General features: G+C 38.6%; 1 protein-coding gene across 10 annotated transcripts in view; it reads left to right on the forward strand.

The window, feature by feature from the left end:
- DNM3 (dynamin 3) overlaps window positions 1–18,108 on the forward strand; it is a 573,673-nt gene that overhangs the window by 257,958 nt on the left and 297,607 nt on the right. For 7 of the 10 annotated variants that reach the window (XM_060643523.3, XM_060643524.3, XM_060643514.3 and 4 more), the window contains exons 13-14: window positions 6,899–6,950; window positions 7,774–7,803. In XM_060643523.3, coding sequence (XP_060499506.1) covers window positions 6,899–6,950; window positions 7,774–7,803 — 82 coding nt within the window. The remainder of the gene's footprint in view (window positions 1–6,898; window positions 6,951–7,773; window positions 7,804–18,108) is intronic. The other 3 variants (XM_060643515.3, XM_060643521.3, XM_060643517.3) reach the window with 1 other exon arrangement.

Below are 18,108 nucleotides of genomic sequence, written 5' to 3' on the forward strand. Positions count from 1 at the left end.
CTCTTCCCTTGTGATTCTATGGCTTTCTTTAATGATATGCTTGGATTGCTTTCTCTTTTTCTCATATCTGTTCCAGGATTTTAGTTTGTGGTTACTCTTCAGCACACATAGAACATTTTACACATATAGTAGTCTATTTTAAGTTGATGGTCACTTAATTTTGAACATATTCTAGAAGCACTAAATTTTTACTCTCCCCTCCCATGTTTTATGTATATGATGCCATATTTTACTTTCTTTTATTTTGTGAATCTCTTGAACTGATTTTTATAGATATAATTTATTTTACTGCTTTTGTGCTTTAACCCCCATACTAGTTTTATAAGTGATTAATTTTTATTATGTTTGTATTTTACTGTGAAATTTTTTCCTTTCACAATTTTCTTTCTCCTGAGTATGGGCTTTTCTTTCTACTCAAATAATTCTCTTTAATGTTTCTTGTAAGGTTGCTTTAGTTGTGATGAACTCCTTTAACTTTTGTTGTCTGGGAAATTCTTTATCTCTCCTTCTATTCTGTATGATAGCCTTGCTGAGTGTTTTTGGTTACGGGTTTTTTCCTTTCAGCTCTTTGAATAAATCATGCCACTCCCTTGTGGCCTGCAGAGTTTCTGCTGAAAAACCAGCTGATAGTCTTCTGGGTTTCCCTGTATGTAACTGATTTCTCTTGTTGCTTTTAAAATTCTCTCTTTATCGCTACTTTTTGTCATTTAATTATTATGTGCCTTGGTGTGTACCTTCTTGGGTTGATTTTGTTGGGGGCTCTCCATGCGTTCTGGAATCAGGTATCTGACGCCTTCTACAGATTAGGGAAGTTTTCAGCTATTATTTCTTCAAATAAATTTTCTGCCCCCTTTTCTCTCTCTTGTCCTCCTGGAATCCCTATAATGCAAATGTTATTATGCTTGATGATGTTGCTGAGCTCCCTTAACTTATTCTCAGTTTTATTATTCTTTTTTCTTTTTACTGTTCAGTTTGCTTTCCAGTACTCTGTCTTCCAGCTTTATGATCCATTCTTCTGCCTTCTCAAAGCTACTATTGATGCCTCTAGTGTATTTTTAATTTTATTTATTGAATTCTTCATCTCTGATTGGTTCTATTTGTTTTCTATCTTCTATCTTTTTCTTGAAGGTCTCACTGAGAGCCTCCATTCTTTTCTCAAGTCCAGTAAGTATCTTTATGACCATTACTTTGATTTTTTTTTAATCAGGCATATTGCTTGCCTTTGTTTCATGTAGCTCTTTTGCTGTGATTTCGTCTGTTCTTTCATTGTGACATATTCCTCTGTCTCCTCATTTTGTTTCACTATCTATGTTTGTTTCCATGTATTGGGAAAGGCAGTTATGTTTCCTGGATCTTGAAAGTAGTGACATTATGAGGAAGAGGTCCTATGGTGCTCTGTGGCACAATACCCTCTGTTCACCGGAACCAGGAGCTTCAGGGGTGTCTCCTGTGTGGGTTCCATACACCCTACTGTTGTGGTTAAACCTTGTTTGCCTTCAGTCCAGTCAGCTGCAGTGGCTCACTTTACCTGTTGTGGGCAAGATTTGGTCCCTGTGCTGTTAGGAGGCCAGTTGGAGGTCCCCGTGGACTTGTAGCTGGGTGACGTCAGCAGTCAGGCCAGAGGACTGTTTGTTAGGGCTGCAAAGTAACCTCAAACTGCAGGGCTCTCCCCTGGAGCTGCCTCTTTGGAGGTTTCTGTGGTGGGCGGGGCTGGCAGTGAGACTAAGACCCTCTGCTGGGGCTGCAGATGCACTGATCAGCAGGGCACTCTGTCCAGCCTGCCGGGGTAAGGCCAGCTGCTGGGGCTGCAGTGGGATTGGTGTGTGTAGTTTCTTCCCCTCTCACCAGGGCAGGCGTCACCTTGGAGTGTTGCCAGCCCCTTTTGCGGCCGCTTGCAGGATGAGATGCAGGAGGAGCCACTTTGGAGGGACTCTGGCAGAATGAGGCAGGTTGGATGGGCTGAATCCACAGGAGAATGCAGGGGTGGAGTGCACGGTGTCAACAAGATAGGTGGAGGGTGCTCAAGCTGGTTTTCACAGGTGTCTGGCTACCTAGGCTTGGGCCAGGGGTTGGCGGGGCAGTGGGAAGAAGTGGCACTTGCCGGCTCTTTTGTTCTTGGAGAAGTCTCCTAAAGCTCTCTGTCACTCCAGCATGCATTCTGAGATTACTAAATAACTCTCCTGCCCATAAACCCCATGCACTTTTCAAACTGCTGCTTCTGTGCTATATCTTGGTGGGATCGTTTGTTGTCCTGTCTCATTAGGGCAGAGACGCAGTTTCTTATTGCTTTCCACATCTCCCAGAACTAAGCCTGCCGACTTTTAAAGTACTGGAGTTAAGCCCCACTGGTTGTAAAAAACTCATGAAGTTAAGCCCCACTAGTTTTCAAAGCCAAATGTTACGGGCACTTGTATTTCTAGTGCAGGTCCCCTGTGCCTGGGGTGCCTGGGATGGAGTCTGTTTCTCTACCTTCTCCGTGCTTGTAGTGTCCCTCCCATCTGTGATTAGTCTCACTGGGAGTTTGGTTCCCCACCATGTCTTTGCCCCTCCTACCTTTTTTTGATGTGGCCTCCTCTCTACAATTAACTGTGGAAAGTCTGTTCTGCCATTCTTCAGGTCATTTTCTGCTTTGGTTGTGCTGACGTGGCTGTTACTAGGTGTGTTAGTTGGACCAGGTGAGGTTAGGATCCTCCTCCTCTGCCATTTTCCCAGAAGTCTTCCCATTTTTAAATAAATATTTTGAAATGCTTTCAGTTCAATCATCATTGCATATATAAGAGTTAAGATAAAGAATGTTTTCTAACTAGACAGTTTGGTTTTTATTATGTTGTTTATAGGGTAACTTCAAGTACCTAAATGCATCATTAATAAGTATTTTTATGGGGCCAGTTGCTGTGAAAAGATTATTCTTTAGGTCAAAAGTACAGTTAATTTAGTGTTTGTTTTAACACTAATATTTGAGATTGGCTTATAAGATAAATCTCTTTTTCTTTTTGCATATTCTTGGAATATGGTAGATCCTAACTAGGATTGCAGAGTAGATAAAGTTTCTGTCAGTGCAAAGTCTCTTCACCTAATGTCGGTCATAAGCTTCTGAAAATAACTTTGCGTCTCAAGGAATCTTGGATGTAAAAGGAACCTAAGAGGTGCACGTGGGTGGCTTCAGTCTGGTGAGTGTCAGGCTCTTGATTTTGACTCAGGTCATGATCCCAGGGTTGTGGGATTAAGCCCCACGTTAGGCTCTGGGCTAAGTGTGGAGCCTGCTCAAGATATTCTCTCTCTCTCTGTCTGTCTCCCCCTCTGACTCTCTCCCCTGCTCATGTACACGTACTCTCCCTCTCTCATTAAAAGAAATAATAATAAATAAAAGGAACCTAAGAAACAGCTACTCCAGTCCCCCCACCCTTTGTTTCTATCTATACACACAAATACACAGACACACACACACACACACACACACACACACACTATAAGAGCCATATTTTTTTTATTAAGGTAGCACAGGGAGTCATCAGCAATCTCTGGCTTTTGCTTTATGTTCTGTTTTGTTCTCTTATGTGATTTAAGGGGACCTACACATAATTCAAAGGTCCCCGATAGTTTGCCTACTTTAAACACCCATGGATCTATCATAGTTTGAAATGATCATAATAGTCAGTGATTTATTTTAAAACATTTCCCCTTAAGAAAACCCTAAAAGAGAATTATGGTGGTTGGAATGGATGACCATTGCCAGGAAGATGGCATGGTCATACTACAATAGTAGCTGTCCCAGTTCTTCCCAGAAGAGGAGAAACCTGCAGTCCCTAGAGAAAGAAAGCATGGCCAAAATCTGAAGCCCCAGAGGAATAATACGTTCAGACACACTCCATGCTTCAGGGCCTGGTGAGAAGCCAGGAGTCAGTGTGGAAGCATCGGACCCCTGGCCACAGCCTAACACAAACTTTGTCTCCTTTAAAATTTCACCACAAAAACCTGAATAATTTAAATTTGGATTATGTAGAGAAATGGTTGGAGAGAGATGAATTTCATAGTGATTAAGGGAAGCAAGCATTTAACTAAAAACTAGTAAAATAACAATAATGAGGAAAGAAGAAGCTGAAACCCTGAAATTAGCAAATTGAAAAACAACTAAAAATACACACATAATATCTTAAGGAATCATATGCTGTGTGACCTTTTATCACTGGTGCCTTCCCCAGCCTCATTTGAATGCAGTATATATTTCTTCACGAGTTTGAGTAAGGAGAAGCAGCTTAAGAAGAACTGGAGATTATAAAAGATTGCTATTTTGAACAACTTTTCTAAATGTGTGATTTGTGCTGTGCTCCTGAATCATAATATCCCATCACTTTAATTTTTTGTTTGGGGTGCCTGGGTGGCTCAGCTGGTTAAGGTCTGACTCTTGATTTTGGTTCAGGTCATGATCTCACAGTTTGTAGGTTCGAGCCCTGCATTGCACTGTCAGTGCAGAATCTGCTTGGGATATTTTCTCTCTCTCTCTCTCTCTCTCTCTCTCTCTCTCTCTCTCTCTCCCCCTCTCCCCCCTTATCCCCTCCCCCACCTTCACTTTCTCTATCAAAATAAAAATAAATAAACTTAAAACAATGTTGGGGCACCTGGGTGGCTCAGTCGGTTTGAGTGTTTGACTTGGGCTCAGGTCATGATCTCGCAGTTCATGAATTCGAGCCCTGAATCGGGCTCTGTGCTGACAGCTCGGAGCCTGCTTCAGATTTTGTGTCCCCCTCTCTCTCCACCCCACCCCTGCTTGTACTCTGTCTCTGTCTTTCAAAAATGAATAAACATAAATTTTTTTAAATAAATTGTTGATTAATGACTTTAATCTACTTTTTCTGTTTTAGACTATTTCATCAATCTCCAAAACAGCTTCTATAAACTATTAAACAACCAGTGAGAGGATTCAGTTATTACTAGTCTTCTCAGAATTACCACCAATGACTTGTGTTTTCTTGTATCAATAGGTGTTTACTTATGGATTAGCTGAAAAGAAAGCCTTCAATTCTTTTGACAGAAACAGTAACATCACATATAAATATCTGGGCTCTGGGGTTAAATTGTCGGGGTCATATCAGGCTCTTAACGCCTCTTTGCTCATGTTATAATGATATCAGTCTCATTGGACTTTTCATTCAGCAGATATTTGTTGAAGCCAAAGTAGTTTCTAGGCACTGGGGATATGGAACAGGCAAAACCCTCTGCTTACAAGGAGCTTACATTCTAATGGAAGAACACAGAAAATAGACACACAAATCAGTAAACTATATAGTATGTTTGAAGGTGAAAAGTGCCATAAAGAAAAATAGAACAGTATAAAGAGGATGAGAGTCCTGGAGGAGGGAGGCATGCAATTTTGAATAGGGTGATCATAGTAGGTCTCACTGAAAAGATAAATTTGAACAAAGACTTGAAGGAGGTGCCATCAAGAGCCATGCAGATGTATGGGGGAAGCATATCAAGGCTTCAGGTGGGAGTATGCTTGGTGGGCTCGAAAAAAAGAATGGAGTCGGTGTGGCTGGACCTCTCCAGTGAACAAGGTGGGGAGAGGTGATGATTCAAAGAGGCAGAGGGTGGGGGTCAGTTGAGTAGGGCCTGTACCATTGTAAGGACTTTTACCCTGAGTAGAATGGTATTGCATAGTAGTATAGAATGTTTCAAGCGGAAGAGTGGCAAGGATCCCCTTTTTAAAAGGATCACTCACTCTGGCCTCTGTGTTGAGAATCAGTGTTAGGGGGACAAGTGTGGAAACAGAGACCCGAGTAAGTGATCACAACCACACAAGTAAGAGATGACAGTGGCTTGGACCAATGTGCTAGCAATGAAGGTGGTAAAAAGATGTTGAATTTTATTTTATTTCTTTTTAAAAGACTTTTGTTTTTAAGTAATCTCTACATCCAACATGCGGTTTCAACCTATAACTCCAAGATCAAGAGTCTCATGCTCCACCACCTGAGCCAGCCAGGCACCCCAAGCTGTTGAATTTTAATACATTGTTGAATTTTAAATACATATTAAAACGTAGAGTCAATAGCATATGCTTGTGATTGGATATGGAGTGCGAGAGAGAGAAGAATCAAGGATTTTGGCTTAAGCACTTGGAAATATGGAATTGCCACTAATTGAGGAGGGGAAAACTGTGGTGGAGCAGGTTTTAGGGAAGAGATCATAAGTTCAGTCTTGGCACATTAAGTTTGAGATGTGCATTAGACATCAAGTGGAAAGCATGAGTTGTCAAAAACATTTATGTGTCTGGAGCTGGGGAGAAAGGTCCAAGCTAGAGATCACTGTAGGAGTTGTCGGAATGTAGAATTCAAAGCATTGAGTTTGGGTAATTTCACAGAGAGTTTGGGATCTGGAATCAGACTAATTGGTACTTATTAGCTGAGTGACTTTGGGAAAGCCACTTTGCTTCTCTGTGACTCATTTTCTCCATCTGTAAAATGAGAAAAATAATAGTAACTATCTCATGGGTTAAAATTAAAATTTAAATCAAAATCACTAATACCTACAAAGCACTTAGAACATGACATTTATTTGATATGTATATTCAATAAGTATTAACTGTTAATTTTCAGTACAACTATTCTGTCTGTATACATACTAGGACATCACAAATACTTGCACAAACTCCTGTCACTGATGTAGCAATACAGCTTTTTATCCTGTGGTGTTATGTTTTTGTTTTGGGCTTGTTAATTGGTACTAATTCCCCTTAGTTGGTTTTGCTTCCAGAATTAAACTGCTTCCAGAATTTCCTTCCCGGAGTTTTGGTGTTTGCTCTGCTTCAGTTGTTGATATATTTTGAAAGCCTGTATATATTTTAATATCTGTTACTTGTTCCCAAAGTTTCTTCAGTGCTCTTCTCCTTTGCTTTTCTTAGTGCTCAGCAGAGGAGCAGTCAGGTTCACAAGAAAAACACAATTGGAAATCAGGTAGGAATTTTTAAAATAATCAGTGCATGCACTCTCCCCAAAGTTTGAACTCAGTCGCTTGATTGACTGCTTTTTAATGCAAATTAATCATGTGCAAATCTTGCTGAAAATGCAGCTTTTTGTTTTGTTTTTGCTTTTAAGGTTTTTGGAGTGTGTTGCCCTTTTTTTTTTTTTTTTTTTTTTGCTACTTTATGCACTTAACTTTATTGATTTATTTTAAATAACTTTTCTGCTACTTGCTCTGCTTTTCAAAATTGACTCCTTGTGTCTTACTTTGCTTGCTTATGTTACCCCTAAATTTGATTTAACATCGAATCTGTGAGTCAGTTCAAGGTTAAAATATGGTGAGTAGTTGCATGAGCTTCTGATGCTGCTGACTAGTTCACACATTTGCACAGCTTGGTAACAGTGAAGGGACAGCTCATAAAAGAAGGCAGTTGTTGGATTTATCGCTGCCATACCAAATTTTTGTTGGTTAATGAAGATGTTAATTCCTAAGAAGATCTGATCTTTTGAGTTTTTGTGTTTTGGGCTGACCAGCTGTCTCTGACTAATAGCGCTCTGCAGAGATTGCATTAACTCTGACAGTTTGCTGTTTCTTTTATGTTTTATGTGATAATGAATATTTGCATTGTTATTTCTTTTCAAGTCAAAACAATGATGATTTTATAGGTTTTTTTAAATTCAGAGGTACAATTATTGAACAAATTGAAACCTCTGCTCTAGAAGTTTTTCCATTGTTTTGAAAGGAGAAGAGGTAATAACAGACTTTATTTTAAAAACTTTTTTCTGAACTAAAGCATATAATTCTTTGCTATTTCAGGGAACCAATCTTCCGCCTTCAAGGCAAATTGTACGAGCTAAGTTCTGTAAGCTTTACTGTTGCTTTTTCATTTAGCTTCCCAAGGGCAGAGTTTGTCTTTAACTGATTAACTCAACTAGCGCTTGCTACTAATTTTTTTTTAACTTAGGTTGTCTTGTCCGTAACACTCTATCATTGATATAAAAATCCTCTTAAGAGGGTTCATCCCTTCACTGCTAATAACTTGCTGTGATTGAAAGGTATGAACTAGTATACTCTAAAATGCTGTAATAATAAACCCTTAACATTGTGGGTGCTTTGATTATTTCTCTAATTTTAATGGGCCTTAAAATAATTAAAATCATTAATGATCTTCATCTCTGTCCCTTTATGCTCTGTTGTTACAAGGTGTAAGCCTTTCTCTACCACTTGTATGATAATGTTTCCAATAAATGTAGTTGGTACTTGTAAAAGGTGGGTATTAAACCCCTGGTTTTCGATGTATTTGTTATAAGTCAACTTAATTATAATTATTTGTATTTATTTAAAAAAATAAAACAAAACCAAAATTACATCAATTCCTATCTTACATGGCTTTAAAGTTGAATCTTTTAAAACCAGATATTGTATCTTCATTTTATGGAAGTGTAAAGATACTGTCAAATTTCTGGCATAGACATTTAAAAAAGACCAAAAAAATTACACTCTTATTTCTACCATGGATGAAGCAGCTTTAAAGTCTTTCTTCCAATTGTGCTCAAGTTGAGACTGAGATTGGAGCGTGGGCCAATTATTTGCCTCATGATGTTTTGGAAGAAACAAACTTTGGAACTAGACATTCCAGGGTTTAAATTCTGCTCTGTCACTTAGTAGCCATGTGGCCTGGGACAAACTGAACCCAAGTTTGCTCAGTTGTGTGATGGGAAAAATAGAAAACATTTCTGTAGGATGATTGATTCTGATGAGAATCAGAAATAATTTACCTAATGAGGTTTGCAGCTGGATACTGGGTGTATGCCTGCAAACAGTATAAACCTTGCTGTTAGCAGGTAGGTACTGTTCTTGAAACTTCAGGGAGAAAAAATATAAAATCTAAGAAAATTACAAAAGTTATAAAATGAGAACAATTAAACACTTGGGAAAATTAGAAGCTGTGGCAAATTGTTCTGAAGCTTGCAATGCCCAGATTAAGGCTAGATGTGTGGTATAAAGGATTTATCCATAAAACCTTCCTCATGGTCAGAAGCGCTAGCTCGTAGAAGTTTATACTTATTGGAAAAGTGAGAGTATAGTGGCATAAATGCATATTTTAAATCAGATCTGAAAGGAAACTCCAAAGAGTTTTCAATTATAGATTGCTTCCAAATGCTAAAATAATGCTAATTGTGTTTCTGTGACTTACTTTCCCTGAGTACTTAAAAGCCCATACATTATGGAAGTTTTAAAATTCAAGAAAATAGAATTGAGTGAGTGTAATAATAGAATACAGATCCCTACCCAAAATCCTTACGGTCAGATGCACCTTTAATGCCAGAACTTTTTGGAGTTTAGAAAAAAAGTATATTGCATATTTCCTATATTACCCAATATCTCTGTGGGGTCAGAGACAGCACCCTTTAATTAAACACATCACGGTTCTACAGTAAAACAAATGAATAGTCCCATTAAGTAGATTAAATGAAAGATAAACGTATTTTTCTGTCAGGTTAGGTTTCGCTGCTTCATTTTTGTTTTGTTTGTTTGTTTTAAAAGAAAAACCTTTTACTTTGCAAGTAAAGTGTTATGAACCTGTATATCTTATATATCAGGATCAAATTCAGTCATTGAATGCAATATAGTATATTTTAGAGAATCTTTTATTGTTTTTAGCTGCTGAGCAGAAATGAACCATGATTACTTGAAATCATTTCTTTATGAATCTGAATGTCTGAGGTTGATTTCAGTTTCTACAAAAAGTTTTGGCCTATCAAAAAGCTCAAAGTCAGGGGCCATTGGAGCCCAGACTGTTAACTGATCCTGGAGTTGATGGGGCTGAAATATCCTGTGCTATCCTAGCAAGTGTTTATCCATTCTGATATTCCCTTCAGGCTCCTGGTTGTAAAAGATTCTTCTGTGCAGAATCTGCTCTGAAATATTTTAGAAGGATTTAAGGAAAGTAAAACTCCTCTTTAAAGTCAATCCCATTAGTTTTTGGCTTCCTAGAAATTTGTCATCTTGGAAGTTCCACAAGTTGATGTCAACATATGTACAAAAAAATGTGAGCACACAATTAGCCTAAAGTTGCACTGCCCAGTAATTTAACTGTAACCTTCATTCATCCCTTCACTCATCAAATATGTATCCAACACTTAAGAGTACCCAAACCTGTGGTAGATGTTTAGAATAGAATGATGAATAAATCATGGGTCCTATCCTCAAGGAGCTCACAGCCCAGTGGGGATGATGGTAAGTAAGCAAATTGAAGTTGGCCTCCTCTTTCAAGCTTAGCTCCTTCTGATCCTTCAGGTCTCACTGAAATACCACTTCTGGAATGGGCTGGCCCTGAACACGAAGATCTAAAATCACCATCCCGCCCCTCCTTGTTGACATTATCTATTATCTTGTTATCTTATTTATTTTTTCATATTCCTTCACTAGGACCTAAGCTCCATTACAGCTATTTTGTGTGTGTGTGTGTGTGTGTGTGTTGCTGAAAGCCGTGGAGTATCATTGTAAGGTTTTAAGCACAATCATAACATCTTAGAATGATTATTCTGCCTACATGTGAAAGGTTTTGAAGGGAGGATGAGATTAGAAAAAGACTAGTTAGAAGGCTGTTGCAGACAAGAGATTATGGTGATCTGGGCTAAGCTATGTGTGATGGGTTTGAGGAGAAGCTGATGAATTCAGGACATAATAAACAGGAAGAGTCTAAAGGATTTACGATGAATTGGATGTTGAGGAGAGGGCTGGGGATGATCCCCAATGCTGTTTAGATATCTGATTTAGGCACAGATGAATGGAGATGCTGTTCATGGAGAAAGAAATATGGTAAGAAACTCAGATTTGGTTTCAGCGTTAGGAAGGGTAGATATATTGAATATGAGTCACTGTGGGAGACAGGAGTAAAAATGTCCAGAGGGACGTTTGATAAAAGTGTCTAGAGTTGAGAAGAGACGGAGAATTATTTATTCCAAAGGTAGTAGGGAGCCATTGAGATATCCAGTAGGAAAGGGATGTCATCTAACTTGTATGGTAGAACGATCTGTGTGTCAGGCATATGGGATGATTTGGAGGAGTAAAACTAGAGGTTTGGAAATTGGCGGAGGTGTTTTTGAAATAATTCAGGTAAGAAAATACAAATGTTGGTAGCAATAGGTATGTGGAAGTGACAGATTCAAATTATATTTAGAGGATGGGAAGAGTTATAAATAGTTGTGGAGCTGGAAGGAGGGAGTCATCTTTCCAGGCTATGGCTAAGGGGATCCATTGACCAAGGGAGTGCAGGCGAAGGAAAAGCAGATTTCAGAGGAGATGGGAGAAGGTGGTGACTTCAGCCAGATACATTTTTTGTGCCTATTGGAAATATCAGGAGGGTTGAGGTTCAAGACTTGTCTAGACTGGAGATATGTTTTACAGCTGTCAATGTATGTACATGGTAGTCATGGAAGTCATGGGAGTAAATGAGGTTGTCTCCAATGGATAAAAACAGAAGAACATAAGGGATTTAAAGGGTAATGGAGAAATAAGAGTTAGGGCAGAATGAGGAACTGAAAAGCAGTCTAAGAAGTGAAAGAGGTAGGAAAACTTGGAGAGCAGTACAATGAGAGCCAATGAAAGAGAAGGTTTCAAGGAGGGAATGCTGATTAGTATTAGATGTTTCCTAGAGCTCAAGAAACATAGGGGAGGTTGTCAAAATAGGTGGACTGGTAGTGTTGGGGATCACCTGAGGTAGTACCAGTTCTTTTGGTCTTATGAATTACTCTTCTACCTTATAGCTAGAAGGTAGCATAAAGCTTAGAAAGCAGACAATGGAATTGATATCCTGAGCTGAGTTTTTTTTTCCAGGAAGGCAGCAAATAAAGTCAAGAGAACAGAAGGGTTACAATTTTGAAAAGACAGGTTGAAATAAAAGATTGTATAATCTCATATGAATAGTTTTGATTGATGTATTAGGACAAGTCAACCAAGTAACAAACAACCCCAGAGTTTCAGTAGCTTAATACAGTAACAGTTTAATTGACCCTGCTGTAACAATCCACTGAAGGTCATTGAGATGCTGGTGGTGAGAGTAAGGGGCATCCATCCCTGGTTTACATGGTCAGTCATGGACTTTAGAATCTTCTTTATCCTTCTAACAGATGGGAAAGAGAAAGAAGCCTGAGTGAGGGAAGATTTAAGGACCAGCCTGAAAATGTCACACACTTGTTTGCATTTCCATTCCATTGATTGACCAGAACTGAGTCATTTGGCCTCACCTAACTGCAGGGGAAACAGAAAAATATAATCTGAACTTGCGCCCAGGATAAAGAAAAGAGGAGAGATGGTGTTGACTGAAAATTGAAAGGAAATGGGCAAGCCAGAGCACTTGGGGGGTGGGGGGGAGGAGGTTTACTGAAATTGGAGAAAATGTGTACAGTAGTCCCCTTTTATCTATGGGGGATACATTCTAAGACCCCCAGTGAATGCCTGAAATTGTGGATAGTACCAAGCCCTACATATGTGTATTTTTCTATACATACATGTGTACATACATACATACCTGTGATAAAATTTAATTTATAAATTAGTCATAGCAAGAGATTAACAATAATAGCTAATAATAAAATAGAACCATTATGGCAATAAAAGTTATGTGAGTGTGACCTCTCTCAAAATATCTTATTGTACTCATCCTTCTTGTGACGATGGGAGATGATAAAATGCCTACATGATAAGATGAAGTGTGGTGAACAACACGGGCATTGTGGCATAGCGTTTGGCTACTGACCTTGTGATGATAAGTCAGGAGGATCATCTGCTTCTGGGCTGCAGTGGACATCGGGTAACTGAAACCACAGAAAGTGAAACCTCAGATAAGGGAGGACTAACACACCAGGATTAAGGGGAAAAGGTGGTAGGTTGATGGTTGAAGTCTGTGAGTGGGATGCTGTATCTCAAGGTGGGCAAGAGAATGGCACCTGAAAGAAAGTCAGAGATGTTATTGGAATAAGAAAGAACAGACACTGGAAGAAGGGAAGGACAAATGATAAGTACAGATATTTGTAGAGCATTGTTTGTCTTCAGAGGGTGTGGGCAGCTGAAGAGAAATGGAGACGAAATTTCCTAGATTTAAGGTCTAGGATATATTGAAGCCAGGAGGATCACATGATTGTTAATCCATTCCTTTAGTTATAAGAATCTGGGACAGGAAGGCACAGCTGACATGCTCATTGGTCCAGACTGCACCCAACTGTGATTGTACAATTAGAAGGAATTTTTCCTTAGGCAGGAAGCAAGGCAGCTACTTACAGGGGCTTGCATGTCAGGGCACCTTCTGGTCCTGGGCTTATTGTTTTGTTTTCCACCAATGTGCCTTCTATTGCTTTAGATTGGAGTATGAAATTTAGCTTTCCCAAACCTACAAGGCTCTGGATAACTGGATTCGCAAACTTCTTGAATTGTTGGCCACAAGCAGAAAAGACCTTTCTCCTCAGAACAGATGATGATCTCATCCCTCCCTACTTTCTTGAAAGCTAGCTTCTTTTCTGTAGGTCTCAAAAAATTATCGACATACCCTCTACAGGTCTCAAAAAATTACCCACACACCCCAACATCCTGAAATTTGCCTACTAAGTCCCCTAGTTATTCAGCTGCTATAAGTACATGGTTTGAGACCAATGTTACAAGAGGTGAGCGTTTACTCAGCTATTTTATAATGGTTAAGAAAGATTGACAACTCCTAGGCTACAGTAGAGGGCGCTGCACAGCCCCTCCTCCTCATCCCTCCATTCAGCTTATTCTACCTTTCTGGGTCTGCTGCTCAACTCCCACCCTCACCTGACTTCCCAGGTACTGTTATCTATATCAGGATTCTTTCAGGTGTAAATTTCGGAAAAAATTAACTTACACGACCTTGGGAAAAAAGTGAATTAATTCGTTTACATGTTTGAATATTTCAGAAATAAAGTTAAGTACTCTTTAACCCATGGTTCAAACAGTGTCAGAATAAACTAGATGAACTCTTTCCATTTTTTGGTTCTGCTTCTTTGCTGTTGGCTCTACTCTTAGAGTCCAAAGGACTGCAACATAACAGCTGTCAGCCCCTGGGGGATTTCCTTCCTACTTTGAAGCCAGCAGAAATAAATTAATCTTCCTCCCGGAGGTTTCAAAAAAACTCCTGAGGTTCACTCTGATTGAATAGGCTTGGATCTGTGCTTATTCCTGAGCCAGTCACTATGGCCAGAGAATGAAGTGTACTGATTGCCTTAGGCCAGACCACCTGGGCTTCTTCACCTTCTTCTGGGTGTGGGCTCTTCACCTCAAAGAGCTATTGTTGGAAGAAGAGAAAATAGACCCTGGAGGTTGTGTATCAGAGATGATGGCTACAGGTGCTTGTTGAGCATTGTTTGTCTTCACAAAAGTTTAATTTGGATAATAGGATTCTTAATGTATGTTGTCTTCTTAAAGGAATATAAAATGGTTAATACCGCTTTATTAAAACCCTATGGTTCGTTTACTGATTAATGATTTTTTTTCCAGTTCATCCTTTGACTTTCTCCCCCCACTTCACCTTCCTCTTCCTTTCTTTTGAAAATACATTTCTGTGAACTATATTAAGATGAGAAGTGGTGCAGTGGTTTTTCAGAGCTGGAGCTCTGAGAAGCCACTGTGTGGCCAGGAGCAAATTATTTAATTTCCTGTTCCTTAGGTATCTAAAGAAGCTGATAAAAAATGGTAACTGCTTCATGAAATTTTTGTAAGTATTAAATGAGATAATACAAGTTAAGTACCTACAACAGGGCCTGGCTGATAATAAGTCCTATATAAAGTGCTTGCTATTATAATGGTTGTTGTTGTATATCTATATTATTTTGTTAGTCTTCAAGAAAGATAGTAAAATAATTGTTTTTATTTTCTAATTGATCCTTTTCCTCCCTTGGAAGTGGGAAGACTGCTACAAAACAACAATGAATTCTGTATATCCAGTAACGATTCATGGATTAATTTTTGAGGATAGATTTCTGAGTACAGAACAAAGAAAAAACTCCCTACCCCAATATTCTAATAAGCAGTTAAATGTATTTTTAAATAGATATTATAATTTTTTAAACCAGTCAACACTTCTTTATCAAATTGTCATTAAAAGTACTAAAAAAACATTTGTAGGAAGAATTGAATTTTTGTTCTACCTCTCTATTGATCTTCAAGGTGGCCAGTTTTAGTGAAAACTCTGTCAGGGCTATAACTAGTGCTTTGTTGTTGTTGTTTTTATAGAAATAACTGAATAATTAAAAATTATCAAATATTTGTAGGAAGGTAGAATATATACCTTTAAGAATGTATGATGCATACCTGTATTCATTATGCATTACATAGATGCCCCTGTCAGCAAAGAAATACTAATGTGATTTTTACTAAGTATACTGGATTGCATTTTAGGAAACATTTTTAAAATTGTGCAATTCAAGTCATTTGGGAATATAATTTGTTATGCCAATACACGCATATATCACAACTGCTTTCGCATGTATCATATGTGTAAAATGAGATCTGTTGTTCCTAGCTGTGTTTCTTTCCTGTTAGGAGAATACAGCATTGTTTGTTGCCACTTAGTGTGACATTTAAATCTTCAAGTTTATAAATGAATTCTGAGACTGCCATTTTCTGTGATGTGTTAGTTTCCTGGGGCTGTCATAACAAAGTACCACAAACAGAGTGGCTTAAAACAAGAGAAATACATTCTCTCACAGTTCTGGAGGGCTACAAGTCTGAAAAGTGTCTTTAGGTCATATTCCCTGTGAAAGTTCTAGGGAGGAACCTTTCTTGCCTCTTTCTGGCTGTTCATGGCTCTGCATTCCTTGGCTTGTGGCAGCTTGACTCTAATCTGCACCTCCGTCTTTTCATGGCTGCTTATGCTCTGTATGCGTCTGCTTCTGTGCAGACGCCAGTCATTGGATGTGGAGCCCACTCTAATTCAGTATGACCTCGTCTTAACTAATTACATCTACAAAGATCCTATTTCCAAGTAGAGTCACATTCTGTGGTTCCAGATGGAAGTGAATTTTGGGAGACTGGATTCAAGTCACTACACCTTGGCCACTTGTAGATTTTTTCTTTTTCTTTCCTTTTTTAAAAAATGGCTTACTATAGTAAGACTTTATCTGGAGTTTAGCTATACAGTATGCTGATGTACTTTAATGGTTTATTAAACTAAGAATTTATAAATTGGACCATTGGAGCTTTAAAAGATATTTTCTTTATTCTGTTTGGAGAAAAGACTAATACCTTCTGTTATTGACATAAAGTGGTGCTATTCTTCTGCATGGTACCATTAAAATCTTTTGATTAGTTGCTGTTTTTTTTTTTTTTTTAGGATTGCTTCTTGAGAATTTATCTGTTTCTCTAAAGTTTGTAGCACACAGATAATACATCATGAGGAAAAAAAAGGAAACACTGAACACTTTTAAGTGATAATACACAAACTCCCTTTTTCCTCATTCATGTTCTGCCTCATCTAGTCTTCTCTCCAGTCTTACCCCCTCAAGAGAGGGAAGAAGTTGGGGGAGGAGAGGTAGAGAGAGAGAACCAAGAGTCAGACAGACAAATATGGTGTGGAGCCATAAATCCATCTTTAGATTTGGGAATTTGCATTTTCAAAACCTACCAAGAAGAAAGTTTTTATCAAGTATTTACTTAAAAAAATAAATAAATGGATAAAGGGATGAATGGCTGTCCACTCCCATCGGTTCTATAGAAATCCTAACAGTTAACATTGATTACTTACAGTGTTTCAGGTACTTCATACATTAACTCATTAACTCCTCCCAAGAACCCTGTGAGATAGGTGCCCTTAGTATTTCAGTTTTACAGATAAGGAAACTGAGGCATGGATAGGCCTAGTAATGTGTCCAGTCTTACAGTTTATACATGACAGCATCAGGATTCAAATCCAGGCAATTTGATTCTAATATTTGTTCTTTTAATTACACTGTTAAACCACTGCTTCTAATAGTTTGTAAATTGCGTCAAGAATCTCAGTCTCAGTTGTGGCAAATCACATTACTTAAATCCATTCACTGTCATTTTTATTTATTACTTAAATTGTTTCTTAATCTAAATCTGATTGATCCTGAATAGAATGAACTTAGGTTTGTATAAATTAATCTGATTGTGGCAGTCAGTTTGGGCCGCTGTAACAAAATACTGTAGATTGGGTGACTTAAACAACAGACATTTATTTCTCACGATTCTGGAAGCTAGAAGTCTGAGACCAGGGTGCCATTGTGGTCGAGTTCTTGGTGAGGGCCCTCTTCCTGGTTATATTCTTACATGCCCTTCCTTGGTGCAGGAAAAGAGAGAGGGAGAGATCCTGTGTCATCTCTTAGTTATGTATGTATGTATTTTCAAAGGAGACCCCAGGCCCAATGTGGGGCTTGAACTCATGACCCTGAGATCAAGAGTCACATGTTCTACTAACTGAGTCAGTCAGGTGCCCCTCTTCTCTCTCTTTTTTTTTTTTTTAGTTTATTTTTAAGAGAGTGTGGCCCCAGGTGTGCACGGGTGAGGGACAGGGGGAGAGAGAGAGAGAGAGAGAGAGAGAGAGAGAGAGAGAGAGAGAGAGAGAGAGAGAGAGAGAATCCCAAGTAGGCTGGAATCTCACAAACCAGAACCAAACTGTGAGATCATGACCTGAGCTGAAATCAAGAATTGGGTACTTAACTGACTGAGCCACTCAGGTGCCCTTCTCCTCCTCTCTTTCTACGGGTATTAATACCATCGTGGGGATTCCACCTGCATGACCTCATGTAACCCTGATTGTCTCTCAAAGGCCCCACCTCTTAATACCATCCCATCAGAGATTAGAGTTTCAATGTATATATATTTGGGGGGAATAATAATGTTCACTTCATGGCACTGATTAACAATGAAAAACTGTAATAGCTGTTAGAACGTGTTTCCTTTTTTCCCTCAATTCCATGGAAATATCTCCAGAGAGGCCAATCAACAGCTTATAAAATACAACAATCTTTATTTTAATAAAATAGAGGATGGAATCTGTGAAAGCCACACTTAGCAAAATGTATGGCCTTCTAAATTGTTCTGTATCTTTTAAAATCTCGACTTCTATTTGGAATAGCACTTAATGTATGCCTCATCATTTTTTCCAGAACATAC

Source organism: Panthera onca, chromosome F1, assembly GCF_046562875.1.
Source record: "Panthera onca isolate mPanOnc1 chromosome F1, mPanOnc1 haplotype 2, whole genome shotgun sequence".
Taxonomy (NCBI): Eukaryota; Metazoa; Chordata; class Mammalia; order Carnivora; family Felidae; genus Panthera; species Panthera onca.